The 27,576-nt window shown below is 43.7% G+C and overlaps 1 protein-coding gene across 2 annotated transcripts; it reads right to left on the bottom strand.

The window, feature by feature from the left end:
- Positions 1-715: 715 nt before the first annotated feature.
- IL1R2 (interleukin 1 receptor type 2) lies at positions 716-16,265 on the bottom strand. 2 transcript variants are annotated; one of them, XM_009918594.2, is made up of 9 exons: positions 16,180-16,265; positions 14,374-14,504; positions 14,017-14,275; positions 11,690-11,864; positions 9,548-9,722; positions 8,824-8,889; positions 7,447-7,582; positions 4,878-5,023; positions 716-3,568 (listed from the first exon to the last, which is right to left on the bottom strand). In XM_009918594.2, the coding sequence occupies exons 1-9, from the start codon at positions 16,203-16,205 to the stop codon at positions 3,441-3,443; spliced, it is 1,242 nt and encodes a 413-aa protein (XP_009916896.1). In that variant the 5' UTR covers positions 16,206-16,265; the 3' UTR covers positions 716-3,440. The 2 variants fall into 2 exon arrangements, with proteins under 2 accessions (XP_009916896.1, XP_069626219.1); XM_069770118.1 differs by lacking the exon at positions 16,180-16,265 and adding an exon at positions 15,671-15,862.
- Between the last annotated feature and the right edge of the window lie 11,311 nt (positions 16,266-27,576).

Raw genomic sequence — 27,576 nt, 5'->3', positions numbered from 1 at the left:
AAAAATTCTTTACTGAAAAGGTTGTCAGGCGTTGGAACAGGCTGCCCAGGGAAGTGGTGGAGTCACCATCCCTGAAGGTGTTCAAAAAACACGTACATGTGGCACTTCAGGGCATGGTTTAGTGGGCACGGTGGTGTTGGGTTGACAGTTGGACTCGATGATCTTAAAGGTCTTTTCCAACCTAAACGATTCTATGATTCTATGATTAATTTTTCTGAAGAGAAACACTGTGGTGCAGAGCCCTGAATCCCTGATACTGTATTTCTTTTCAGGCCTGATTATAAACCAGTACAAGTCCTCAGTCTCAGTTTGCCTTGAGATTCAGGACATTTTCTCCTCAAAGTACATTGAAGCTAATGACTCTGAACTCCCTGGGATGGACCTACCTCAAGTACAGTGACAACTGGAGTTCTCTAATTTTGACTGAAAAAAAGGAGGGGACAAAATTGTTGCTTTTGGGAAGCTGAATAAGACAGATCTCCCCGCCTGGGGAGCACACACTAAATTCACATCCCCACAGCGACAATCCGTGTTCACCTACAGTTCCAGAAGTTTCCCCAGAGAAGTCAGTGGGAGAACACGATACTTCAACAGCTGGTAGGCAAAGTTCACCCAGCACCACCTGCCCAGAGTGAGCCCGGGGGACTGCAGAGCAAGGACAGCCATGAACGTGGTGGCAGTCAAGAAAGGAGCTTGGCCCATCAGGATTTGGTCCCCCTTTGGTGTGACCAGGCTCAGCCACAGGGTGAGAGCAGAAGTGGCTGAAGACAGAGCGGGGGTCACTGTGCCCCCAGGGGACGAGCCCCTCTGAAGCAGAGCACTGGAAAAATCACACCTCTCCGGGAAAGAGCTGCTACCCCCAAAGAGCCATCTCACATCTCCCTTCCCACCCAACTCACGCACCAGCACTTTGGTTTGCTTTTTTTTTTTTCTGCCTTTTTTCACATAACATTTTCAAAACCAACATAGACCGTGTTACCCCTGTTTATAACAATACAAATCAATGTAAAATATTTACATTATGTCGGTCACTTGTTCAAGTCTACCTGTAAAACATTTACACTATCTAGTTCACTTGAACAAGTCTACCTATGAGGAAAGCCTTCAGAATATTACTGTACCAGTAGTCAGAGAAGCAAACAGCACTTCATAAAAGATAAACTTTTGTTTCTTTACATTCCCCTTGCATTCAAGACACCACTGAGTATGTAACATCAGTTCTCTGTATGCCTAATTTTTATCTCACATTTACATTTCTTTCTCCTTCTCTAGTTTGGAGGAGGATCTGAGGTATTTAACTTTTTTATGGCACCGACACTCCATATACCAAAAGTTCTGCTTCTTTTTCCACTACTTAGTGAAATCCAGCCCCGCGCCTACAGCCAGATGTGTTATCACACTACTTTTGGAGGATACAGATGGATAGGAAGAACAAATCATATTTTGAAAGGTTACACTTATTGGCAAACCTAATTTGTTCTCTCGCTACAGACTAGAATTGCTTGATAAAAATGAGCATTCCTGATGTACCTAAAACTTTTATGTTCCTTCCAGCAATGGTCAGTTCATCTATAGTTTTCTTCCTTCAAAGAACAGATATCCAAGTGGACGCTTGCAGCCACCTTTTTCCCATCTGCCCATAAAACATATGTATTCTTTATCATCAACTTTAACATGCTGCACTTGGAAACAGTAAGTCCTGTGGTCTTCTTTGGTTGCCATTGACCCAGACTGTCAGAAATCTAATCCCTGTGCCTGCATCTTCACAGCGAACATTCAGAATACTTAAAGGGAGACTTTGGCTTAAATCTCATAAAATGTGAAGGTTCTTGCTAATAGATTGAAGAGTTTCTCAATTCAAGTCACATCCTAGTCTTTAAAATCCTTCCAGATATTTATTGGGCTAAACTCAGAACCATCTATAAGTGGTGGTGGAAAGGAATTAGGTTACGGCCTCTCCCAGATGGATGCGAATTGTTCATTTCCCCAGTTTGTGGGACCACGTGCAGTTCTAACATTCTTACTTTACAATTTGTTTCTTCGGAGCCAACATTTTTGCTGATTATTTTTTATCCTACAGAGTTTGAAAAAACTCTGGGCTGATTCACCTGAACAAAAATCTTTATCTTCAGTGTCTGTGAGAGTTATGTGTCAGTTATGGGTCTGTAAAAATCTAGACCTTAAGGCTGGATCTCTTCCCCTCCCATACAGATGAAGTTAATACATATTATACACGATGGAACTATTTCTCGGCTATCATAAGTGTTATCTCTCGGAAGAGGAAGTAACAAAATCATTCTACTCATTCTGATCCTCGAAACACAACATGGTCATTGATTATTTATTGCTCCCTTCTGATTTATGTCAAGACTGGAATCCAGTTAGCTTTATGGGCAGCATTTTGCATCATGAGTAATCGATTTGCATACTTCAGTATAAAGGACACAAGGTTCCTGAAGCTGCACCAGCTTTAGACTGGTGCAGACTCATTCGTTATGGGAATCTATGGCAGACTTTTATACTCATTTCAGAGAGGAGAATCAGGCCAGTCATGAAAGAGTTAGAAGCACAGAAGGGCAAGACTGTACATTATTACTGGTAATCTGTCAAATCACTTCCAGGAATAAAACTTTGTATTAGTCAAATGACTCTCAAAACACTAAAACATCCCTCCACATTCTTTTCTTGGCAAAGATAACAACATATTACAGCTGCCTATGAATCTCTAGCTATGAGATATTGGTAGATAAAACAGAACTGAATTCTCCAGTGTACAATTATCTCTTATGCTGTTGTAGTTATCTCTTGGCGACTGATATTCTGAGACAGTCTATTTAAGCAAAGAGTAATCCAAATGGTGAAAAAATTTAGATTTTCTGTGGAGAAGGTCGTACATATACAGTTGCCATGACAACTGTATTTGGCTCTGGAAGAGGGAAAAAAATGGCTCTTTTTAGACTGAAGTAAAATAAAATGGGTTTGGATGCATAAGAAAACTGCATTTTCACTCTCGTGTGGAATAGTCCTTCTGTAGCAACCTTTCTTAGCTTCTGATTTTTAGATTTTAGGGGTTTTCTTTTCCTTTTTTTTTTTTAAACAATGAGACTATTGGAATTACGACAGGGGAGAGCACCTTCCTTTCCCTACCCTTCCCATATCCAGGGCATGTTCCTGGTATTCTGTGTTCCAACATGCTACAGATTGCACCCTAGCTGCAAAAGAATAGAAGCAGGTTTCCTGCATCTAGGCAGCATAAAAATGCAAATTTAAATTTATAACTTCATCAGATCGTAGAAGACTTGGAGAAGAGGAAAATAGCCGATACATATCCATCTGTTGGGAAAGCAGTGTGTCTGGTCTGAAATGTCTCTCTGTGTCTCACGTGAAAGATAGCCAGGATGATTTTTTGTTCTGTTGGCGGTTGGAAAATAAAGCAGATTTTAAACCTTTGCTATTGTGTATCCTTTATCAGCTCTCCGCTTCCAGCACTTGTGTATGCATATCCCTCCCATGATCACGCAGGCCAATGCAACGGGAATCATTGCAGCGTACCAGGACAAGCCGACAGCTGGAAAAGTAAAGAAATGAAACATTTTCAAAAAAACCTCCCAGGAAGATAGTTCTCTAAGTTCAAGGAGGAAGAGGAGAAATGACAATAAAAAGGATGTCTGCAAGTTAACCTTCCAGCAGGGTTGATCACCTGTGAAAGGAAGAGGCCTATTGATTGAGCGTTCTGGGAAATGGGTTTACGAAGAGGGGAGAAAGAACTGGAAAACAATAGAGGTTAAGAATTTAAAGTTCCATCTTTTTGCACACACATGGCTCTTCCCAACCCTGGCTCAGAGTGACTATGTGCTTTCTGTCTTAATTTGGTGGGAGCAGAGACACTCCAAGCAGGAAATAAAAGCACCATGTGGAGAGGGAGTACAAAACAGCTAGTCCACCCTCAAGCTCTGTGAATAATTTTCTCATACAGAGCAGCCCATAAATTGCTAATGATCAAGCCAAGACTCTGAGCTTTTTCCCCAAATACAGCTAATTTCCAAGACCAGTGTCTGCCCAGACCATTTTGGATTATTCCAGCCTATATCGGTCCACGGATTGCCTCCCCTGTAGTAATACCTGTGTAGCTCACGGAAGACAAGGGCAGCACATCATCTAGCAAACGAGTACAAATCCCTCATCATAGGATGCTGGAGTGAGTCATGAGTTATAACTCATAATGAAGACTGCAAATGTTCATATGCCTTTCTAAGACAGTGTGAGCAAGCTTTGGTGATTCATCAACATCATGCAAAGAAACAATTAGCATCGCTTCACATTGTTTTTACAGCTGGTTCTTGGCCAATGGTCTATCACACTGCAACATTAATTGCACTGAGCTTAGGGCTTCTCTTCCCATCACTAGGAGCCAAAATAACAACACCCATCGTAATTTACACTTCTTGTTATTTTGGTGGCAGTCTGTGCATGAGGAGAAGGAACACTCTGATCTTTATTCTGCTATTGTCTTCTTTTTTTTTTTCACTACTTGTTGAGGGACTGGAGGAGATCTGGCCCTGCTGCACCCAATGGGAGTTTGCCAGTAGTCTCACTGGAGCCATGATTTCACAACGTGTATCTAAATTGGAGCCGTATCCAATGAACAGATATACCAGCACAGATCCCTATCCCTGCAGAAAATGTCAGTGACTGACCCACAGAAAGTGTATTTGTGAACACGCTATTCCAAAGTCTACAGGTGAAAGAGGCAACCAGTTTTTCCCCAGGCAATAATTCATCCCAATACTACCTTTGACAGTATAAAAGGCTGGGATGATAATTTAGCATTAGAATAATGATAACAATTATCCCAAATAAGCAGTCAAACTAGTTACCTTCCTGCTTGACCCTTGTTGGCAGTACTTGGTAGCCATATCTGTTCTGTGCCAGACACGTAAAGTCTGTGTAAAAATCCACTTCTTCAACAGAATGAAAAATCAGTGGCACTTCAATGAAGTTTTCACCATTTTCTACAATTTCTCTGAAAGAAAAAATTAATGTTAAATCCTATTATAAGCTGGCTTTTCTCTATTTGATGTGTTCATTCTAACAGCATGTTGCAAGAAAATACATTGGATATTTGCTCATTTCTGAACTAGCCCCTCAGCATTAGAGGACACCTGCATCTTCCAGCTTTTGCCTGCTTTCGCCCGCTTTCGCCCACTTTTGCCCGCTTGTGCCAACTTCCAGCCCAGTTGTGCCAACTATTTGAGTCTCAGAAGTCAGTACCCATCCTGCACTTCTTGAATCTTCCAGGAAAAAAACATCTAGATTGGTCTTGCAAAAATAAAGAAAAAGGAGGGAAGAAAGGCAAGCAGAATTCTGTATATCTTTGAGCTCTCTACACAGCATTGTGGAAGGACCGAATTCCTTCTCTCTGACCACCTATTAATTTCTAAGATTCATTCTTACTATCAGCTGGAAGAGGACATATGAAGAACATAACCCTGCAAATGCTCACTCAGCAAACTGTCTATCATCTGCCCAAAGCCAAGAGCTCAAGACAAGAAACTGTCTAGGAAGTTTCCAGCTAATATCAATCTATCTAATTGTTTCATCAGTCCAACTATTTAAAAGTGGTTTTCTAGCTGCAGTCACATTGTCTCTTGACATCTTTTAGTCATTGCTGGAGAAGTTGTCCAGCTGCTCTTTAATGATCTGCTCATGAGTCTGCTATGCGCTGCGGCAGCGGAATTCTCTGTGCCCTCCTCCCGGGACTGTACTGCAGGAAGGCAGCAACACAGCGGTGGGTGCTTTGCCAGAGATTTCTACAGGGAATTTGTTTTCCTGGTGGCATTTGGCCTGTTTTGCCTTGCTGCCATTCTGAGGGCTTCCAGCAGAACTGGGGTGTCCCACACACCGTGGGCTCTGCGTGAGCCCTAGCTGGCATGGTCCCTGTCCTTGTGCAATTGTATAATAATATATAACAGTAATTATGATAGTAATAATAAAAATAATTTTTAAAGTCCAAGTAAGAAAGTACACATGCTGCTCTACTCTAAAGCCTGCAGAGACTATAGCCACCGTACATTTTATGGCTCCTGACCACAGGGTTAACGCGCTGTCACTTATCCATGTAAACAACATTATAAATTAATGGTCTCAATCATGCTGTGGGGAACGTGAAAACACAGAAGGGCTTGTGCATACAGCTGAGTTACCATGTACCTCTGGCTGCAGCTGTGCAATAAACCAAATATGGCCAGGTTGCTACCTGGCACTGATGGCCACAAATGGCCCAAACCGGCTCACATCCACAACTGTTAAACACTCTTGTCCCTCAAAATAGGGATGTCACATCCCCAAACTCTGTGGGGATTGGTGCCTGCCCCATACTAAATCCTAATTGATAGCCAGGAGCTCTTTGGGAAGGTGCTAGCTGCTAAGTGACCAGTTTAACCATTAACAGCAGAGGCAATGGCATCCCAGAGCCCAGCAACTTCCCGGCTCTGTCCACCAGTACAGGCAGAGCCACCGTGACCCAGGTGAGGGTGATGATCTTTGTGGACACTCTCAGCTTCATTAAATGAGAGATAAAACACGCCGACTTGGACCTCAATGACGAGATTTCAGTCAGTAGGTTTACCTCACACCTGCGAAGCACTAGAAGCATGCCTGAACGTAGTGAGTTAGTGCTGCTCAGGTGACATGTCACAGGTACAGAAAGCAGATCTTTTTCCCACCTTTCCTAGCGGGAAAAGCCTTGAGGCATACAGCTATGAGGCAGCTGAGAGAAGGCTCCGTAAGACTGGGAGAGACAACGGATCAGGGCAAGAGGATGCGGAACATCCTGCTTCTCGCTCCCACCAGCATCGCCCCCGCCAAATGCTTCCCTGGCGCCAGCTCTAGCGCTCACTGGGCGTCTCTGTGAGTCAGTTTAACTCACTAATGTGGAAAAAAACAAGCCTAAGGGGGAAAACAATGGTATTTTTTTAAAAAAAAAACAAACAACAAACCCAAACCACTGGATAGTTTTCTGTTGTCTCAGTGTGTTCAGAGAACCTCATGAATGTCAGGGAGAGGATGGTGCCATTCCACTGGCATGGGGCAAGGAGAGAGGTAAGAGAAGCACTGGGAAGGATCAAGCCCCGCTGTTTTCCACTGCAGTCAGCTCTCACATCAGCTCAGCTGCTCATGAAAGTGTGCTTCAAGTTTAAGCCTCAAAGTTGGCTCATTCGCAGTATACCATGAATAAACACCAGAGATAAAGAATTTATTTCACCCTTCCTGGGTTGGATTTGGGGTTTTTTTTGCTTGCCTGCCTGGTTTTTTTTTCAGCTCTCACCTTTACTTCAGATCTGTCCATATCCCCTTTCATTACCTGGCATTCAGCTGCACTGAGAGCCCCTGTAACACTGCAGGCTAACCCAACAAGCACAAGGAAACACTTTCAGCCAGACTTACTGTCGTTCTCCCTCTGTAATTCTGCTTTGCTTGTAAACCACATCGACGGCAGTGTCATTTGCTAGCCATTCCACATCGGTATTGACGTGGCTGCTCAGTCCAACAAACACTTTGCATGAGAGAGTCATCCTGGAGCCTGTTAGTAAAAGAAAGATTAAAAATCCATTTGGATACATGTGAAGAACTACTCTTTCCCTTGGTGAAAACCAACATCTCCAGTGGAAGATCACGTTCCCACACACGTCAAGCACCACTGCATCCAAAACTGAAGTCCCAGATCGTTTTTGATCCCCTACTCCTTGGCAGCAAGACCCTTCAGTTTGGCAGTCCTTCCCGCTGCTAACCAAATTATTTTCCCATTGCAACAGTTAGCAACTCTTGCACTAGACACATTCCTCAGGAGGCAAAGCTGTGTTCTTGTGGCCTTGCTCCTTCTGACGTACTGCAGCCCAAAGGGCATGGTGTGATTTACCACTCTGGAGCTTAACCAGCAGTGTAGCTCCACTCAGAGGTGCTTTGGGCAAGGGCATTCGGCTCAAGGTGGGACCTCCAGAGATAAAGTGATTGTGCAAAAATTCAGAAATTTTGCTATAATTACTGTAACTCAGAGCTAGGGATAAAGAGCCTTCAGACTGGTGTGTATCTATATTATATGGAAAATGCAGGGCTCAATAATGCATACAGCTTTATTACTATGTCTGTGCAGATGGTGATAAAAGGGATATAAAACACTCCATGGAGCTAGACAGGGAAAAAAAAAAGACTTGGTAGTCCTATGCTGATGGAAGGAAAAGTGGCAGGGAAAACTAAGACACCATAGGACACAGCTGTGTGTATAGTATCCACGTTTAAAAAGCTTAGTGTAAAATACACCTGGCATTTTCTAAGAGGAAGTGCAGCAGAATTTTATTGTCATAATATAATCTTCAAAGACAAACAGAGATCCTGTCAAGGTACTTTCTAACTAACAACAACTGTCTAGTTCAAACAGTAAAAAGCAGTGAAAAAATGTCTCCTCCCAAAAGATCTAGATGGCTCATTCAAAACCACCAGATAACCTAGACCAGTTTGAGGGAATACTGAAAACGAATAGTTCTTAGGGAAGGGGGACTCTGAGCAGCTGATCTAAGGGTACAAACATGCTTTTCTTGCTTTGTTAGTGACTAAAATCTACTGCATTTCTACAGCTTCTCCTACGTGGAAGACAGCATCTAGTTGTAGACAGTAAGATGCAAAAACTACTCCAGCACTGACCCTCAGCTAATATAATTGAGATCAAAAGAACTACAACAATTTATGCCAACAAATTACACCATAAGAGGACCTGCTCTCATTTTTGCCTGGTTAGATGTTTCCAAAAAGAATGTTGGGCCTTACCGAGAGCAGCTGATGTCGTCTTTTGTGTTGGATACACAATTATTGGGGTAATTCTCTTTTCTTGTTCTGGAGAGAGAAAGAGAACAGAGAGTCAGTGCTAGCACAATAGAAAATTTGGGCATTGCTCCAGAACAACTATGGACAGAAACGTGCCACTTTGCTCAACATCTTTCATGTCCCAGGAAAGCATTTGATTATTAAACCCACTGGCAAAGAGAGGAATTCCAATTTCAAGCCCCGAGGCCTGTGTTTGTGGAGATGGATAGGATCAAGCTGACATCTCCGTCCTGAAAGCTGCACCGTGAGGCATTCACGGCAGGCGAGCGAGGGTTTTGGGGAAGCAACAGCAACATTAGGCACTAAGCACGGCTCTTTTTATGCACAGTGAGTGCCGAGATCCTTGCACACCCATTTCACACTTGCAAAAAAACAGAAAAGCCACAAACTTAACCGGAGAATGGCTCTGCAGGGGACCCACAATTACACTCCTATGCCAGCGAGGTGTTCACATTTCCAAAGCCACTTCCACCAGTGGACACCAGTGCCCAGCCGGAGGAAACCCTGCCAGGGGCTGTGGGAAACTCATCGGTGCCAAAGCAAGCACCCACGGTGTCCCACTTGTCTTGGCAGGGCTGCGAGGCCGAGCAGGAGTTCGTCCCCAGAGTTGTGTTAAAAAAAGAGATTTTCCTTAAGTGCTGTAATGTTTTAAGGGGTCAATATTTACCAACGGTCTCCAGCCGAATTGTTCTGGTGATTTCATGCGTTACACCTTCGAATGGAAATGGCATCTTGCAGGTGTAATAGCCAGCGTCTGTTGGTAGTACAGAAGTCATGGTCAGATAAGTCGAACCTTTCAGAATTAGGAATTTTTCATGGTCATCTTCCAAAGGCAGAGCATCCTGGAGAAAGGACAGCAGCTGGTGTTATGGCTCAGATACGTGTAGTTACACCCCGTGTAACTTCCAGACAAAAGTACTTATCCCTGTGTCTCTGTTGTTAAAAGTTCACTTATCACTGGGAAATCTGAGCAGTTCCACTTTCCCACCAAAGGGCAAGTTCTTCAAATGTGTATCTGTCTCTAAAATGCTCTGAGGCTGTCGTGGTTTAACCCCAGCCAGCAACTAAGCACCACGCAGCCACTCATTCACTCCCCCCGCATCCGGTGGGATGGGGGAGAAAATCAGGAAAAGAAGTAAAACTCCTGGGTTGAGATAAGAACGGTTTAATAGAACAGAAAAGAAGAAACTAATAATGATAATGATAACACTAATAAAATGACAACAGTAGTAATAAAAGGATTGAAATGTACAAATGATGCGCAGGGCAATTGCTCACCACCCGCCGACCGACACCCAGCCAGTCCCCAAGCGGCGAAAATCCGTGCCCCCCACTTCCCAGTTCCTAAACTAGATGGGACATCACATGGTATGGAATACACTGTCGGCCAGTTTGGGTCAGGTGCCCTGGCTGGGCATGAGAAGCTGAAAAATCCTTGACTCTAATCTAAACACTACTGAGCAACAACTGAAAACATCAGTGTTATCAACATTCTTCACATACTGAACTCAAAACATGGCACTGTACCAGCTACTAGGAAGACAGTTAACTCTATCCCAGCTGAAACCAGGACAGAGGCACGATATGAAGTGTGAAGAATTGCTATTTTAATCTATCTATCTACAGTGTGTGTGTACAGCTTTTCAATAAAGTACATATTTTAAGATGGAAGAAAATATAACAGGCTCTTTCCTGAGTCCTTTCAAGAGTAATCATCTAAGACATTCTTCCAAGACTAAAACCATCTTAGTAACCATGAAGGTTTTCACAACACTATTACTTTCCATACATGGCCTCGTAAGAGTAATATTCTAAGGCATTCTTCAAAGACAGATACTAGTGATCATGCAGGTTTTCACAGAAATATTACCTACCCTACATGATCTCATAAACTGTGATAAATTCCTGCTCTGTATCGCTAAGGCTCTGTTCACACACAGGTTGGAGCCCTGCTAGGAGCAATGAAGTTCCTTCTCCATGAAGGCAGGCTAGCTCTTTCTGATGGTTGTAACAAGAACCATATTGGGGTGGGAAGGCAGCCTTTTACTTATCTAAGTGGGTAATAGCCTGCTTCTGAAGGGAATCCTGAGCAGAGACATTTTGCTGATATGGTACCAATCACAACATAGGCACTGCATCCTATGGTAAGAAGGATAGCTGCAGGAGGCAGAGCACATGATCATAGTGAGAGTGTAAATAAAAGCTGAAACAAGGTATTATGAAAATAAAAGAAGAATCCCGCGCTGTCCAGTGCGAGATTATACAGCTAAGGATGATCAAGTGAAGAATATTTGACCTTACAGGCAAAACCAGGCTTGCCTATTTGAAAAGCCACGGACAGGCAAGAGAACACTGTAAGCATTGTGTGATGAATCTAGTATTTCCAAATGCTGTATTCCAGTTGATTAATGAATGCTACCCCCATCTGAACAGCTCATGCGGTGGAAGCATCACTGGGCGGTCCTACTTTATGGGATTCAGTAGAGGGGCCATAAAAAGAAGCACAGAACTGAAGAGAAGGACCTAATCTGAAGTGGCAAACCCTGGAGTCAGGCTAGGTAATCTAACCTTAAAAATAGTTACACTGCCTGTGAGAGCATATAACACATGGGGCCCTTCACCCTGTGCTGAGTCCACCCCAGAGAACCTTTCCTAAAATATATACATCTGCCCCCAAATTCCCAGTATATTATGCTGTTCTCGTGCCTTTAGCAACATGATGGTCAGGAGAAACAGAAAGTGGAGATATATGTGCCTTCACAAACAGGTTGGGATTAGGCTTTGCCCAAAAAGGAGGTGAAAGTTCTACCTTGTACCACTTGAGCTCCAGGCTTGTCCCATTTGGTGTAAAATCCCACAGGTCAGGGCAAACGATCTTTCCAGAGGTGAAAGTGAAGAGGACCTGGAGATAGGCGATGTCCCGAGCAGCTGTCTTCTCCACGACCGTGAGGTGGATGGAGACCTCGGCGCAGTAGGAGGAGTTCCTACGGACAGAGCGGGGAGAGGTGAGCACCCACCAGTGACAAGGGGAACTCCGGTGACACCCTTGGTTTCCTCCTGGCTCTGTTTCCCTCCTTGGCAGTTTCTAAGAGGCCAAGACTGAGATCAGAGCAGGAGGGATGCTGGAAAATCACTGGTACTGTTTTTTTGGCACAATCTAAACATGCTGACACATGTCTGCCTCGGAGCTCCAGTCTTTTCGGTTTTGTACACCAAGTTTGCTGCGCACCCTTAGGCTACGGCATGATTTTAATTTTGCAAGGAGAGGGAACATGTTCACCTGAACAGTAGCAGATGTGTCATGAACCCTCCGTCATTTCCTTGAAAGAGGTCTTGACTGTGAAAACCCTAATGGTTGGGACCTAACGATGAAATAAAAAACTTAAAGCACATATAAAGACACATCTGCAGTTACTGTTGAACAACAAGTAGGCACTTCTGTGAGTACATATTACTTTGCACAGAAAAGAAGGCATTCCTGCTTTGCAAGTTTTGCAATCTTTAACGAATTTTAACTTTCTGGCCCCAAGTGACAATCGCTTCCAGTCCCAAGGAGGACCAAACTGGGGGATATAGGTGCTTAAACTGTGTCTTTTCCGACCTCTGAAAGCCTGTCTCGGAGATGCCTTCACCCAGGGCAGTGCCTGATCCTGACCCCTGTGGGGACCAGCAAAGCCAGGGGGTCCGGGCTGCAACCTCCTGAAGAGCTCACACTACTGCTAGGGCACTGTGACTGCCTGTCACCTACAGGTCAGATCCCTAAATCCAAAATATTTGCTCAGCAGAAGCAGAGATCTGTGATAATTTGCTTCTACCCTCATTTTACAGAGTGTTGAAAAAAATCTGGTGGCTTCCCTGTGGGATGATTTGCAAAGGAAATACAATTTGTTTGTACTTTATCAATCCTGTAATAATGTTAGTGACGAAGCTATGCACTCAGCTCTTGCATATCTTTTTCAGGCAGATTTCACAGTATTTTACTATAGCTGTCAATAACACTGTCGCAGTGTTATAGGTTGAGGAACTGAGGCAGAATAGTCCAGAAAGGAGATTAAAAAAACAGCCTTCAGGGTCTCAGGGAACTACTCTCTGCTCTAGGACAATATTTGCCACTTTTTGTTATTCTGGCCTCACTAGCAAAGTCTTCTCTTCTGCCCCACCACTGCAACTGCTGCTGAGACACGCGGAAATGCCGGCCCAATACGCTGAGCATGATTTATTGACTTGAGTTCTGCCTGTCCACCTCTTCTACTGCTGACACACGTCACTCACAAGGTGTGCCTTGCCAGCAAGGAAACTGCGCTCTACACAGGCAGGTCCAGGGATGTATGGATATGTTTTCCACTATAGACCCCAGAGCAAGGTGCCAGTTGCCAGGGGTCTACTGGGAGGATGACTGGAAGGAGGAGCTGGCAGGGGACAAGGAGCTGGGACACCTTCTGGAGTTCAGGCTCTAATGGTGACAGGCGTTTTGGCTTTCCTCATTTCCCCACAAATCCAGACCCTGGTACCTCTTTTGAAACTTGTCAGATACTCAGAAAAACATGGTCAGGTCTCAACCCACTGCAGTATCACAAGTCTGGTCCCAGCCTAGTAAATACACATCAGGTCTCATGACAGGTCTTCCAGCAAAACCAAGGCAATCAAAGTCTTGTTTAAAATGCGAAGCAGAAGAAAAGTAAACACCAGGGATAAGGAAGAGGGAAGAAGGAAGGCACTCCAGAGCCTTGGTATATGCTTCGTAAAGCAGTCTGGAGTGCAAGCAAGGCTATTTGCTTCTCTGGAGCTGTAACAGGAGGGTTGCGTTCTGCAGAATCCCGTGCCTGCAGCATGTCCCTGCTTGCCACAGACCTGCCTGGCTCATAAATAAGCTAGAACAAATGCTCGCTCTCATGTTCCTCGTGAGATCGTAGCCAGAGTGGCAATACTGTGTCACGATTTATCCAGATTTCCGTATATGTATCTATAGGAGACACACAATACATTTAGGAGTTCTGACTTTCCGCATTTTTTTCTCTAATAAAGAAATTATCTTATCCAGACATGCTCTGAACACAACAGGAGTTTAGAATCAAGCTAATGTATTTTAGACATAGTCAACTTGTTAGTGAACTGGATTTTCTTTTAAATACCCACCTTCTGGTGCAGATATATACTCCTGAGTCTTCTAGCATTGCTGGTAAAAACCAGAGTGCATCTCCTTTTGCCCAGACTCTTGGATCTTCATCTCTTCCTGATATCATGGGTTTTGAACCATTTTTATACCATGTGATATTAGGGGTCAAGGCAGAAATATCCAAATGTTTGTATCTGGGGGAAGGGCATTTCAGAACCACAGGTTCTCCATGCAGTTCATAGTAGTGTTTGAAAAACACGGTGTGATCTGGGCAGTTTTCTATATAAATCAGAGATATTTTTACATTACTGTCAGCCAGGCACATTAAAAATAAGGGAGAGGGAGACAGAAGGAAAAAAAGAAAAGCATGCTTTTACCTGTGCTTTTGCCTTGCTGGAGTCTGAAAGCCGAGGCGCTCGCTGTGCACGTCACCAGGACAAAGAAGAGCCCACGCATTTTTTCCCAGAGGAAATGGGAAGGAGAAGATCGAGAGAAAGTGTCTTGAAATCTACAGGGAAGTTTATTACAAGACAGAAGATATGATGAAAATACTCAAAGTTAACTTAAGAGTTAACTGCTTTTTTCCTCACTCAGGACCTGGTGAGCTCTGGTTCGCCCTTAGTGAGCAGAAAGGCTTTTTCCTCCCTATTTTATGGGGGCTGACTTGCGGAACAAGAGCATCTGGCTTGGCACAAACGCATCACTTCTGTCCCTTTCCTTCCACTCCACAGGAGATGCAAACAACATACCACAAGATGCTGCTGTCCCCACGGCTTTTCAGTGCAACAGCTACAGGCGGAAAAATCTAGCTCTGCTTATTTTGCAATAAGATGTGACTGAGGCACGGCTCAGCCGCTTCCAGTCAGCTGTAGTGTAGTGGCTTGGGTGAACACAGGAGCAAAGATGCAGCAAAACAGACTTCGGCTGTCTTAAGCAGTCACTTCAGGTTGCGTGGACCTCATTAAATCCTGTGTCACTTTATCATATCCACTGTGGCTACCACAGTAGGCCAGCTAGAATAGATCAGGCTGCAGGCAAACTCCCTGCTATAACCAGAGCCAGGCTTTCAAAGTCTCCAACAAATGTTTCTCTTGGGACAAAAAACTTTGATTCCCAGGGCATGCACACCCATCTCGCAGTTGGTGCGCAAGTGAGTTTTCAGCGTGGACACTATTACCATCTGTGCTAAAAAGAGATGAGGAAAACCCCGAGCAAGTTGTACTAAAAATGAGATACAGTGACGCTAAGGGAAAACAAAACTATCCACTGCCAGTCATTCATTAACTGTCATCTGTATTGACCTGGCATGGGCAAGGCAGCTTCTGCGTACATCACCAAATGCTTTCTGGTTTGCACAAGGTTTCAGCGGCTGCTACTCCGTTGATTCATTATGTGTTTTCTCACTGTACTGCAGGCAAAAATACATAAAACATGCTATATATAGGCACTGCTTTATGCTCTATGTAAGGTATTTATGTGCAATACATGTATGCACATGATACATACTATTTCCATTTTATATACAGAAATGTAAATTGCATGCATTTAACTTAGCCTAATACCATGATTGTCCCATAGGCTGACTATTAAATGATTGGACAACTACTTCAAATTGTATCCAAAAGAAAAACATATTTCTACCAATCTAACACCATCGTATTCATAAGTACTCACCTTCAGGCATCTTCTGTGTATCCCATCACGCTCATATTTATAATGTGGTTTTGATTCAAATTTCTCCCTGTTCTAGTAGCTATATTTATCTGACATCTGATAGTTTGACTATAATAAACTATTTCCAGCTTATTGTCATCTCTACAACACCACAAAGCCAACCTCTTGCTCAATAATACTGTTTCCTAACCGCAGCTGGTCTCCCCTACCGCTAGATCTGAAAGGTTTTCCAGGACATTTGCATGGAGCTGTAGCCCGTCTCGGCTACATCTGGACTAGGTGCCAATGGCTTAGTCTGTGGCATTAATAAGCCCCAGGGCTCACACGTAATACCCTGTAACAGGGAAGTTTCTTTCTCATTAGATCCTTTGCCTGATGAAAATACTTGGTTATTTTGTTCAGCACTTTCCAGTCCCTTTGCTTTAGTATCTAGCAATCTCCATAAGCCCTACACAATCTGAGGGTTTAGGGGAAGTTTAAATTGCCAACTTTTCATCAGATTCACTTACCTGTGCTTCTGCAGTCTTTCAGCCATTATCTTCTCATGAAAAGATAACACTGAAAATTGCTAGTGAGGACCTTATATAGGGTAGCTCAACACACAGCGGAAATCTCTCATTGCCCAATCAGATTTGTGTCAGAACCAAATGACATTTTAGAACCAACTTTCTTTCCTTCCGTAGAGTGAGGATGAGAGAAACGGAGACACAGAGAGAGAGAAAATATGTATTTGGATTTCCCAAAAAAGGGGAAATGACTGCTAAATATATGACTAAATTTCCCTTTTTCTGACGAACGGTAGTTTGCATGCACTCGCATCTTCACATGACTATTTCACGCTCTACCTCAAATAAAAAATTCTCATGGGCAACGAAAGGTGTCCTGCAGCACAGTCAGCAGCTAAATAATTGCAATCTTCACATAATGTGGTTTAGCAAGTTCTGCATGGACAACATAAATCTTTTGTGATTTCCCAGATGGCTTGTGAATCACAAATGGGTTGATTCCCCTTTCCTTCCATAACATCCATCTTAGCGTCACAGCTCACATTAAGGCTGTCTTTGCAGTGGAGTATTAAGAATTAACAGATATAAGCAGATTATGGCATCCGGGCTCATGAGCAAAAGGGGTAAGAAATGGGTTATGAATTGTGGCAGTGTTGGCTTCCACCTGTTTAGAAGAGGGCAATCTAGTGGCGGGCTTCAGTCTGGAACCGGCCCACAAGCCAATTTTTCCTGTGCCTTGTCCTGACATGTGATGGCTCCTGCAGGCAACCCTGCATTTCTTACAGCCTCTTGATCCCTCAGAGAGCAGCTGTCCTGCGCTGGCCCATTGCTCGCCCGGGAAGGCAGCGTGCGGTGTCCGACTGACCTGCCACCACTGGGGTCAGCACACGGGTCTCTGTTGGCAGAGCTCAGTAAAATACCTTCCCCTCCCCAGACTTCGTAAACCTCAGCTGAGCAGCCCTGGTCTGGAGCACTGGGGTCTTAGCCTAAGGCTCAGGCTTTATGGTGCTCCTACTAATCAAATAATGACTGAGTAATAAAACCAACATAGCTGTTTATTGCAGTAAGCATGTAAGGGTCTTATTTCACCCTGACATAATTCATGAACTTTTTCTTTAACTAATATCAGTTATACTAGAGACCCCAGAATATTCTTTGAGATGAAAAATTAGCAGGTTTTGAGACCATGCTGCCATCTACTATGGAAAGAAACATATAGATGATGATATCTATTATATACTGCAATCTTTGGAGTTGTGTCATATGCTGGGGTTGCACATATTCTTTTGAGCAGGCAAAATCCACTACATTACAACTTCAGTAAATAATAAAAAAAATAAATCAGGAAGCCCCATATTTCAATCTGTAATGGTCTTTACAGTTTCTATATCCTGATCAACACAGTCACGGCAAGCTATCAATCAGCCCCATGCATGGCTGCCTGGTTTTCCTTAAGCAGTTCTGTTATCTGTGAAGATGAAAAGCTGATAATGCAACTAAAGTTAGTTATTGCCTGTGGTGCTCCATCTTCTCAGCGAAAAGAACTATACGTTCTATGAGAACTATATGTTCTCATCTCTACTGATGCTAAACTCCCACATTTGGGCTATGAAACCACTGGTCTTCTGGAGCCGCCGCACTTCATTCTGAGAATCTGACCTCACGAATTATAAAATTATTTCAGTCCTGCCTTTTCCAGTTCACTGTATGGCAACTAGGCAGAAGGGCTGTTGGATTGGGTGACCCGTGTTAGATTAAGTCTAAGTTCAGGCTATTACTATATGACTGACTTACGCAATAGAGGTGGGAGTCTCTACTGGTAACCCCAGTCACAAGAGCCAGACAAGTTCCCAGCAAATAACCCAGACGTTTACCAGACTCAAGGAGAGCAAAACTGCAGGAAATTAGGTTTGACGTCTTTGAAAAGATCGTACCTACCAACTGCTGCAAACGCGTTCCTTGCATTCACTGAGTAAAGCCACGCGACTGCAAGCTGTTCAATGAGCGGCAGAACTAGCATCACTTGCTTTTCTGGAGATCTGAGCCCTAAGCCCTTAATTAACACCCACACCCCGCTTCCACTGCAGCCCCGTCAGCTCTCCCCTCATGGCCTTTCCCCACCACACTCCAGCCCTTTCCTTCTCCCCAATTCGTGTCCTCTGCTCCCACCTCACCCAGGAGTTTTTTTTCTAGGCCAGGTACAGCACGTCCTTGGGCTCGCTCGCAACTACGCCGATGCTAACTGGTCAACTCGTCGTTGCCCATCAGCACGTGTAAGGATGGGGCTCTGCCCGACCTTCCCTCCACAAGGCAATGCTTTGGGTTTCCCATCTGTACACACCACCAGTGACCAATTTTCATCACACTTTTACAAATCCGGGTTCTTGGAAAACACAGCCCCTTGGAAAATATAGATGAAGCAGGCTAAAGGCTTCAGAGTGAGTTTATAGTGCAGTAACATATGCTGTCCTGCCTTAGAAAACTAAACTAAAACCAAATAACCACAGAACAGCGGTGCAGTTCCCACATAGCCTAAAGGTCTCAGATACACCTAACAAGGATCAATACTTTTAATCAGCTTTCTTCAGAAAAGCTCTGTCCTGGCTGTCTTTTTTACCCAGAAAATGTTCTGATCACATGCACCAGTACCAGGACCTTAAGTTAAAATAGTATATCTGGAGGTGCAAAAGTCTGGTTTAAAATAACTCAGGAAGAAAAGAAAGATAGAACAAATATTTTTTTAAGGAGCTGTCTGCTGAGAAGGCCATGTCGCTTTGTGGTCAGTTATTACTGAGTATTTATAAACAGAAATATGCAAGTCTAGCAGCTATATATATAGAGAGACACTCTTTTAGGGAAGCTGGTGTCATTCTGTGGTTTCGCTGTGCTGATGATTCATTTATACAGCTCAAGATGCTGGAGCATAGCTGTGAAATTCCTAACTTGAAGACCAGTCTATTCTCCATATGTCTCACTCATTGCTCATCTTGCTAAATCTCTGTTTCCCACACCAGGGGTACACGCAGCTGCCTGGTCACATTTGGGTGGATTTTGCTCTCCTAGGACATCCCAATAAAATAACCAAAATCTCAAGTATTATTTAGCGTTCTGGCGGTTCCTTGCAACAGAGGCTTTGAAAAGGCCTCCACAAGCAAGGTGTGTCTGTTCTTTATCGCTAGGCCATGGAAGGGGAAATGGAAATTCAGGCATCATGGAAGGGGGATAAGACCATTTCTATAAGGGACAGTTAAGGTGCCAGCTTTTTCTAGAGACTCCCAGGTTCTGCTGTCTGTCCTGGAGGAACTCATCCAAGCGGCTCTGTGGCTGATGATGTTTGGCATCCATGAACTGCACTCCCATGGACTTGGCTACTTATTCTGTTATTCGGTTTGGCTGACCCAGCTTCACGTAATTAAAAATAGGAGAAAATTTCTCTGGTTCACATAGGAATAAGGTGGCGAGGCATTAAGAAATATTGAATGTTGAAAGCTGACTGGCAAGCAGATGCAAAGTAAACCACAACTATTGCACCAACACATGTTCTCAGGCTTATTGATATGGGCAAATCTGGTTTTAATGATTTATAATGTCCTTGTGCACAGTTCCCAGATGGGCTCTTGGGGAGCACAGAAATGGAGAGGGAAGAAAAGAAGCTATCCAACTCTGAGAATCACCAAATAGATGGGACAGAAAGAGAAAGACTAAACAGAGCAATTAGCCCAATGCACAACAGATGCCAAGAATACAGGAATTTGCATGCTTATCCAGAGGAATAAGTGCTGTCATACACCAGTTGTATATGACTGACTGGGAGAAACAGGGGGAGATGGGCCAAGAGACATAGACTTTGTCATGAGGGAGCGCTTGTTTGGCCAGAGCAGTGACAGCTAGCTTACAGATTGCCTCCCCACTATGGGCTCCTGGGATTTCCATAGACCCTTTCCCTGCAAAAAAAACCCAGGCAGGCTGTGAAGAATAACTACCATGTCAAGAGCTGGAAGGGGCAGGGAGGAGGAGACCCTCGTTGTAGAAGTCAATATGCCGCAAGGGACAAAGTAGTGGCCAGAAAGGCCCAGAGCCAGCAGCAATGAGGCCAAGAAGCACTTCAAGCAACAAAAAGAACCTCACCACAAATGGAGTTTGGGTTGCCCAAGGGGACTCTCCCCGCGTTGGTCATCCGTGATGTAAACATCACACCCATGTTTGCAATACCTGCCTGGAACACTGGAAGGTCTTTATCTTGCTCACTAGTGCTGCACACAGACTGCTAGCAGAAGATTTAATTGTCAGTGCACAGACACGCAGCCATAGACCGGTGAAATAAAGAAATGATTTCTAAAAAAAGTGGGATTTTCTGGCTTTTTATTTAAGGGAGAAAACCATCCTTGGGCACAGTCTACATGACATATGATGTGATGCGGACAAGCAGTGAAGGAGGATTGCTGCAAAGCTGAGTTTGTTGACAGCTGTAGAGGTAAAGTGCTATGTCTGTCCCTATACACTGAACTGGAGAGAGTAATCTAAATTGCTAAACAGTGACAATCTCACCATCACCACATCCAAATACCTCTCTAAAATTACACTGAAAGTGAAAAAAACCCTCTTACTGCCCTTCCTTATCCCATGGATAAAATTATGTACCGATACGCTGAATCTTGGTCATGGTGTGTCAAACAGTGGCTTCACTAGTGTAAAGCCTCAGATGTTGGTAATTAACACGCTGCAAGGGAAATCCATAAGGTCACTGCTGAAATACAAGCACAGATACATGTGTCTTCTTTGCAGATCTGCAGATGATGACTGACAAGGCCAGTGGACCACAACTTGCAGCTCAGCTTGAGGACTTCCCCAAGCTACCAGCCATCCCTACTGCTTGGATGGAGTAAGCCTACAGCACACATTATCTACCATGCCTCAGTGCAGGGCTCTAGGCAAAGCTGTAGCACCGAAATGGTCACCCACCGTGTCAGGGCTGACCAGTGGGGCTGACTGGGAGCTAACGATGCCAAGAAGAGCGAGCCATCATTTCCCACAGCTGTGGCATCTTCTCAGACCGCAGGTGGTGAGTCAGTCGGGGCGCTCAGACACGCTAGAAAAAAGCAAACCTGAGACTGCTGAGTAGCCTTTTTTTTCCCCTCCACTTCCAAAATCACAGTCTTTGCTTGCAATCAGGACCAGTCTTTTTATATATGAAGCAACATAATGTGCTCTCAGGCCTTGCACGTGAAAAGTGTAGAGGGATTTAAAAACACAGCAGTAATTACAAAAAGCCCACGGTAACAGTAGACAAGGGGAGGAACTGTGCCCAGCTGAGGAGCATGAAGTCATATAGAGTTACATGAGGCAGAACAACAGGGACAACATAAGATGTCTAAATCAGTTATGGTGCTTGGCTTCAGCAGCCAACACAGCAAACAGGGAGTTCCAGAAGCAAAGAGAAAAACAGATGACAAAGATTTTTGTTCACAATTGCCTTTTTGTTAGCTGAACTTAAATTTAATTGATAAAAAGTAACTTCATAGCTATGAAAAACAGTGACAAATATATGTCTTATGATTAGGGAAAAATTGAGCTGGTATGGATCATATATTACTGTAGGTGTACTGGGAGGGTAATATTAACCGTTCATTTTTATTACATGTTCCTGAATGAAATCATTATCTCACCAAGAAGATGAAGTCATTTATTTAATGCAGGCAGTAAATCTTCTCATTTAGCTTAGTTTTACTATCCTTCTGACACACAAGTATATTTCACGCACTTGTTTTAAGAAGCAGGAGTATGAAATACACTTAGTGGATACAGTTACCCAAGGTATTTCTTTCCTACGCCACTTCCTTGATGTGTAATTCATTATCACAGGAGTTGTGGGGGGCTGAGGTGGAGGACACACTGCAAAACATATGAAAGTGCATATGGTATAGAAATAAAGACACCAAAGTTTCAGTTGTACTTAGCATTCTTCCTCAGTTCTTGTCCTGTGTTTAGTGTCACAATGGTCAGCAATTCTGGCTGGTGTCAGGAGCTGCTTGAGAAAAAAAATAAGACAAGGTAGACTTGTTCTGGCTCAGTGACATAATGGAAGAGGGCGTTACAAATAAATGAATAACAAATAAATAGATGCAACAGATACTGCTTCTCAATGGGGGGAAAAAATCAGTGTATTTGAAAACAGAAATTAGGAGAAATCAAGTCAGTTCAGAAGAAAAAGTGTCAATATCAACATCACCGTTGCCCTCCTAAAGCAACCTAAAGTGATGCTGCAAGATCACATTTGCTTGCAGTAAAGATGAGATAGGCTTAGTCTTTCTCATCTTCTATTTACCTCTTCGGTTGGTGCATATACACTGTGAAGCACTGAAGAAAGTAAAATTTTGTACCATTCATTCAGGTTAATGAACACATTCAGTTTAATAAAAACAGTTACCGTCAGCTGAGCTTGGAAAGTTCCGTTATATTCATACTGGCTGACCACGTAACAGGAGTGCAAATACACACAGGGCAGCAAAACTAATCTCAGGAGGATTTCAGCCTCCAAATGCACTGAGCTAAGCCCTTCTCCAGCACATGATGTTCTGTACCAGCTGAAAAGGGAACTCATCATTTCAGCAACTGGTTTTTAAAGATTTGGGGAGGATTTTACACGTGATGGGAAGTCAAGACAATATTTAATGTTATTTGTTTAAATCATTGCTATCAATTCTATTTTGAAAAGAAAAAGAAGGGATTTTTATCAACAATATTGGTTTGCTATGCAAATTTTCCTTAATCACAAGCTGGAAGAGTGTTTATTTGGACTTAGTTAATTGGAAGTAGGGAGAACCCAACATGAGGGTTTACCATTTACAGGAAAATTTGGTTAACTTTAGTGAAAGATTGCAAGAAAGTGGTGGGGTTTGCCTTCTGAACACCCCTGGATTGAAAGCTCCCTTCCCAACAAAACTGATATCCCTGTTGGCCCTTCTGGCTGTAGCTTCCAGGATCTGTTATTTGGGGCATTTATTTCACTGGGGACCCAGAAGAGCCCTGCACTTACTTTAAGGACAGCTCATAAAATCTGATGATTCTCATAAGGGCTGAGCCATTCCCCTTGTCTTCACGGAAAGCTGAAAGATCTCAGGACCTTTACAAGTTACTGTTTTGATTTACGTACAAGCTCTTGTGCATAGGCTTGCCGGGGAGAGTGGTTTCGGCAGGATGTATGAATAATTGATACGGCCCTTGGCTTCATACCATAGTTACGGGAACAAAAGAAAAAATGGGGAACTGAATTTAACCATTTAATACCATCATGGTATGGCAGCACTGTTTGGAACCTTTAACCATCGTTGGCTCCCTTGAAGTTGCAACTGGCCAGCTCTGCGCAGCAAGGACACGGCCCTCAGCAATAGGGTATCTTGCTGCTCCTCAGTGGTTCAGAGCTGCTGCCTGTTTCACGACATGTTTATGAAACTGGCCTGAGATGAGGGGGTTGTAATTGCATGTCCCATGCAGAAGTCCCAGGATCTTTTGCTGGATTTTAAAATAGCTAAGGGAAATCCTGGAGATAAGTAAGAAGGGACATACTCCTTGGCACTCCAATGGTAATTTTTAGACTCATTAGAAACTCTCTTTCAGTATGTAGATTGAGACAAAGAAAAAAAAATTAGAGACATACACGTATCCATACATGGAGAATTATAGAGGCTGCCACCTGCTGAGAGGAAAGGGTTGTATTCCAATTGCAAAAGTCCCCAAAAGAAGGGTAGAAATGAAAGCCCTGCAGGGTTTCTGTTCCTGCTCTGCTGTCTGGTTTTTTCATTGCCCCATGCAATGAGGAACAGCTACAGGATGCTGGCTGTGCTCGCCAGGGGACAGCAGAGTAATCTGGCCAAAACTGCTTAGTGTAAACTGGCAAATGTTTGTGGAAACTCAAAACTATGTTACAGCAAAACACCAGCCAGAAAAAGTTTACTTAGTAATAACACCACTAATAGCATTTTAGTGAAGCTTACATGTATAGCGAGAACGCGACACCTACATTAAAAGGTATTTACTTTGTGTGGTTCTACAACATTAAAAAATTCAGTAGGAGCAAAGCTGTGTCATTTTAGTTCAAAAATCCATTAATGAGTTTGCTGGTGATACCATGTTTATTAGAGGTTGACAGCATCTTGCGGGGCCCCTGCAGCTAGGCATTCACAGAGCCATCAGACCTAGGATGCCACTCTCCAGAGCTTGCTCAGACCACTTGTCTCTTTGTTTTAGGATAAATTTACTTCTTCACTTTCCAGAATCACTGCTATAATAGAAGAGAATGATTTTTCTAGTATATCCTCAAATCATCAAATTATTTCTGAAGTCTTGGTGGAACAGAGGAGAAGGACTGAAATTTTCTGGCACTGCATTCTGCCAAAGGGAGATATGCAGTACTTTCTTAACAATGTAAGCAGCCCCCGGTGTTAACACTCTACTTAAATGAGCGTTTCAAAACCTTATAATGTTGTAATGAAGAAAAGTGCCTGGCAGAACTGTTCCTTGAGGCTGCGCTTTCTGAGAAGATGAAGAAACAGCACCTTGAGGAAAGGATTCTGTTACTGTGCCAACTTTGATGTTTTTGTAAGAGTGGTTTTCATCGGAAGTTGGTGCACAGGAGGAATAATGAACTAAAGAGTCTGTGCTTTCAGCAGGGCTTATGCCTGACTCAGGATTTGTCATGGGTAGATTCAAGTTGCTTCAGGTTCAGCTGTTTCATGTTCAATAAACAAAATGCAGGGTTTGCAAACCCTGTAGCATTTCATGCACATTATCAAGCCCCTTTCAGAAACAGATCTTCCTAGACAGGGGACAAGTTTACCTGCAGCAAAGTGGATGTAAATTCATCTGCACCTGGAGCAAAGTTCTGCTGTGCCTCTGATGCATGTTCTTGTCCATCTCTTAACCTGTTCTCCTCCAAAACCCTCACCTCTCTGCAGACCTCTGTCCTCCCAGCGCCCGTATCAGTCGTGCCCAGGCTGCTGTAACCAGATCACGTATTTAGATGGGGGACTTTATTATCCTTTGCTATTAAAAGAAGCTTTATTTTGTACAGACGTAACTTACCTGCTGATACAGCCACAGTAAAAGGTAGGTCATGAGCAGAAGTAGGGCCAGGACACAGAAGATGGACCGTGCGCAGAGTGGTACAAATGCAGAGAGACTGTTGTTACTGTAAGGAATTCAACTGGATCATTCTCCACCTTTGCACCACTGCAGAGAGGCCTCAGCCACATACCTGGTTCATTCATGAAAGCTGCCCACATCACAGCCAGCAGCTCTCATGATATGAAGATGTTTCTCAGCAATGTTCAGCCTTGATCACAAGACCCTCTCTTTACTTTTCTGTCCTGCCAATGCATGCTTCATTGTGTGCATATATACACCTATGTACCCACTGCAGCTTATTCAGAAAATAGTTTACGCTTTTGCTAGCAAAAGGCTTTGTAAGCCAAGAACAAAAGGTGTTCTGGACCTTTGGGACATTAGGAGAAAAAGCAACATATATTTGTATGGGGAAAATCTTCTTAATAAACAAAGTAGTGGAAAAGACCTTTAGATCTTCTAAAGACCCTGTGACCCTTCAGAGGCAATCCAACAGTCAGGTATCAGGGCTTGCAACATCACAGAGAAATATCCGTGACAGCTGGCATATCTGAAACCATGAGAACATCAGAGCAGTCACAGTAGGTCAGACCAAAAGTCCATGTAGCCCCATATCTGGCCCTGACAGTAACCTGCAGCCAATGTTTAAGGAGACATAAGAACATGGCACACGTAGTGTGACTTTTCCCCCTTCTACTTTCTGGCAACCAGCAATTAAGGTCTTTCAGAGCCTCCAGAAAAGATTGAGCCCAACACCACCTGGCTTCCAGGAATCTGGAATACCTCTAGCCTCTAGCCCTGACTGTATCCTCCAACTGCCAACTATTCTCTGCATTATCAAGTAGCTAACCTTGCTGTAGGGGATGCAGTTCCAGGTCCTCTGTCATTCTTGCTGCCCATGTGTGTACATTTTGTAATTTTATACCCCACTTAAGGTAGGACAGCCAGAACCACACGTATGCGTAATATGAACTTTAAAAGTTCTGTAACAATATTTTCTGTTCTGCCCTTTATTCTCTTCCTATTGGCTGAATCCAGGACCATGCAGGCCCAGAAGTCCAGCCATCCCTCGTCACGAACAACTTCCCATTTGCCACTTCGGCTTAGTGCTGGGCAAAGGCATGTTATGGTGGCATTGCATATTCTCCTGTCACGTATCATCATCAGCTACCAAGTGAGTTAGCAAACAACAGACAGCAAATTTGCAAAGAGCAAAGTCTACGTGCAGGCGTTCTCACTTTGGCAGGCCATTGCAGAAAGCTCTTCCCAAAGCCCAAGGCAAGTGGCTTTTGATGTAATGGAGGTCTTTCCCTGCCATCCCATCCCTCCGACTCCCAGCACTGCACCTCTGTGCCTGCTTTTGGTTGACCCATCTCCAGAGATAGGACTAGCTGATTGCTTCCATCTTTCTCATTACCTTCAGATTCAGCTAATTGCCAGTCCCCCATTTATACGCCTGACTGCAAAGACCATGAAGTACATCAAGGCTTTCTCCATGCAAAGAGGCAGAATTTGAAAAAGGCACCCATATGCAGGACCGGTGGAGTTGCAGGAATGACACTGGTGGGCCCAAGATGTCCTGTGCTTTCTAGGGCACTGTGCAGAACATGCACAGGTTTCCTGAAAACATCCAGGATGGCAGTGGAGCAACGCTTGATGGGACAGCTGACCAGAACACACAACACTTACTGGCAATCTGTGTTCATGCAGGACATAGTGAAATGAAACCTATGGACACTGATTGCAGAACAAAATGTACCGTACGGGCACTACTCACGCAACCATATGGAGCTCCAGCACAAATAAGCAGCTGGAAATGTAGATACACCCCCAAGAGCAACCTCATGTTTGAAAACAATTCAGCCCTTGCATCCCTTTGATGCCAAACCTAATGCTTTGCACTCTGGCTCATGAAGTTGTAGATCTCGGGTTTTCTAGGTGAGCGAGGTAGCCGTAAGGTACCCAGAGTTCACTGTACAAAAAGCATCTTATTACTACTCCAGTAATAGGAAGACACGCTTGTGAAATAAGACCCTTGTGACCGTGTTTACTTAGGCAACATCTTCGTGCAAGTATTCATTGATCTGTTGTCCCCGGGGGCCATCCCAGATTGCGTGTCGCCTGCCCTGTTCCGGAAGAATTGCCACACATCGAGAGGCTTCAACTTGCTTCCTCTTTACAACTTTGATAAGTTTACTGTTCACTTGACAACAAAAAGTTCACCCTGGTTGAACTGGTCCAGTTTTCAACTGGAGCAAGTCAGCAATGCTGGGGAACGAG

The sequence above is a fragment of the Haliaeetus albicilla genome, chromosome 25 (assembly GCF_947461875.1).
Source record: "Haliaeetus albicilla chromosome 25, bHalAlb1.1, whole genome shotgun sequence".
In the NCBI taxonomy this organism is placed as follows: domain Eukaryota; kingdom Metazoa; phylum Chordata; class Aves; order Accipitriformes; family Accipitridae; genus Haliaeetus; species Haliaeetus albicilla.
The sequence above is the reverse complement of the archived record's forward strand: the minus strand, read 5'-3'. Positions and strand labels throughout refer to the sequence as shown.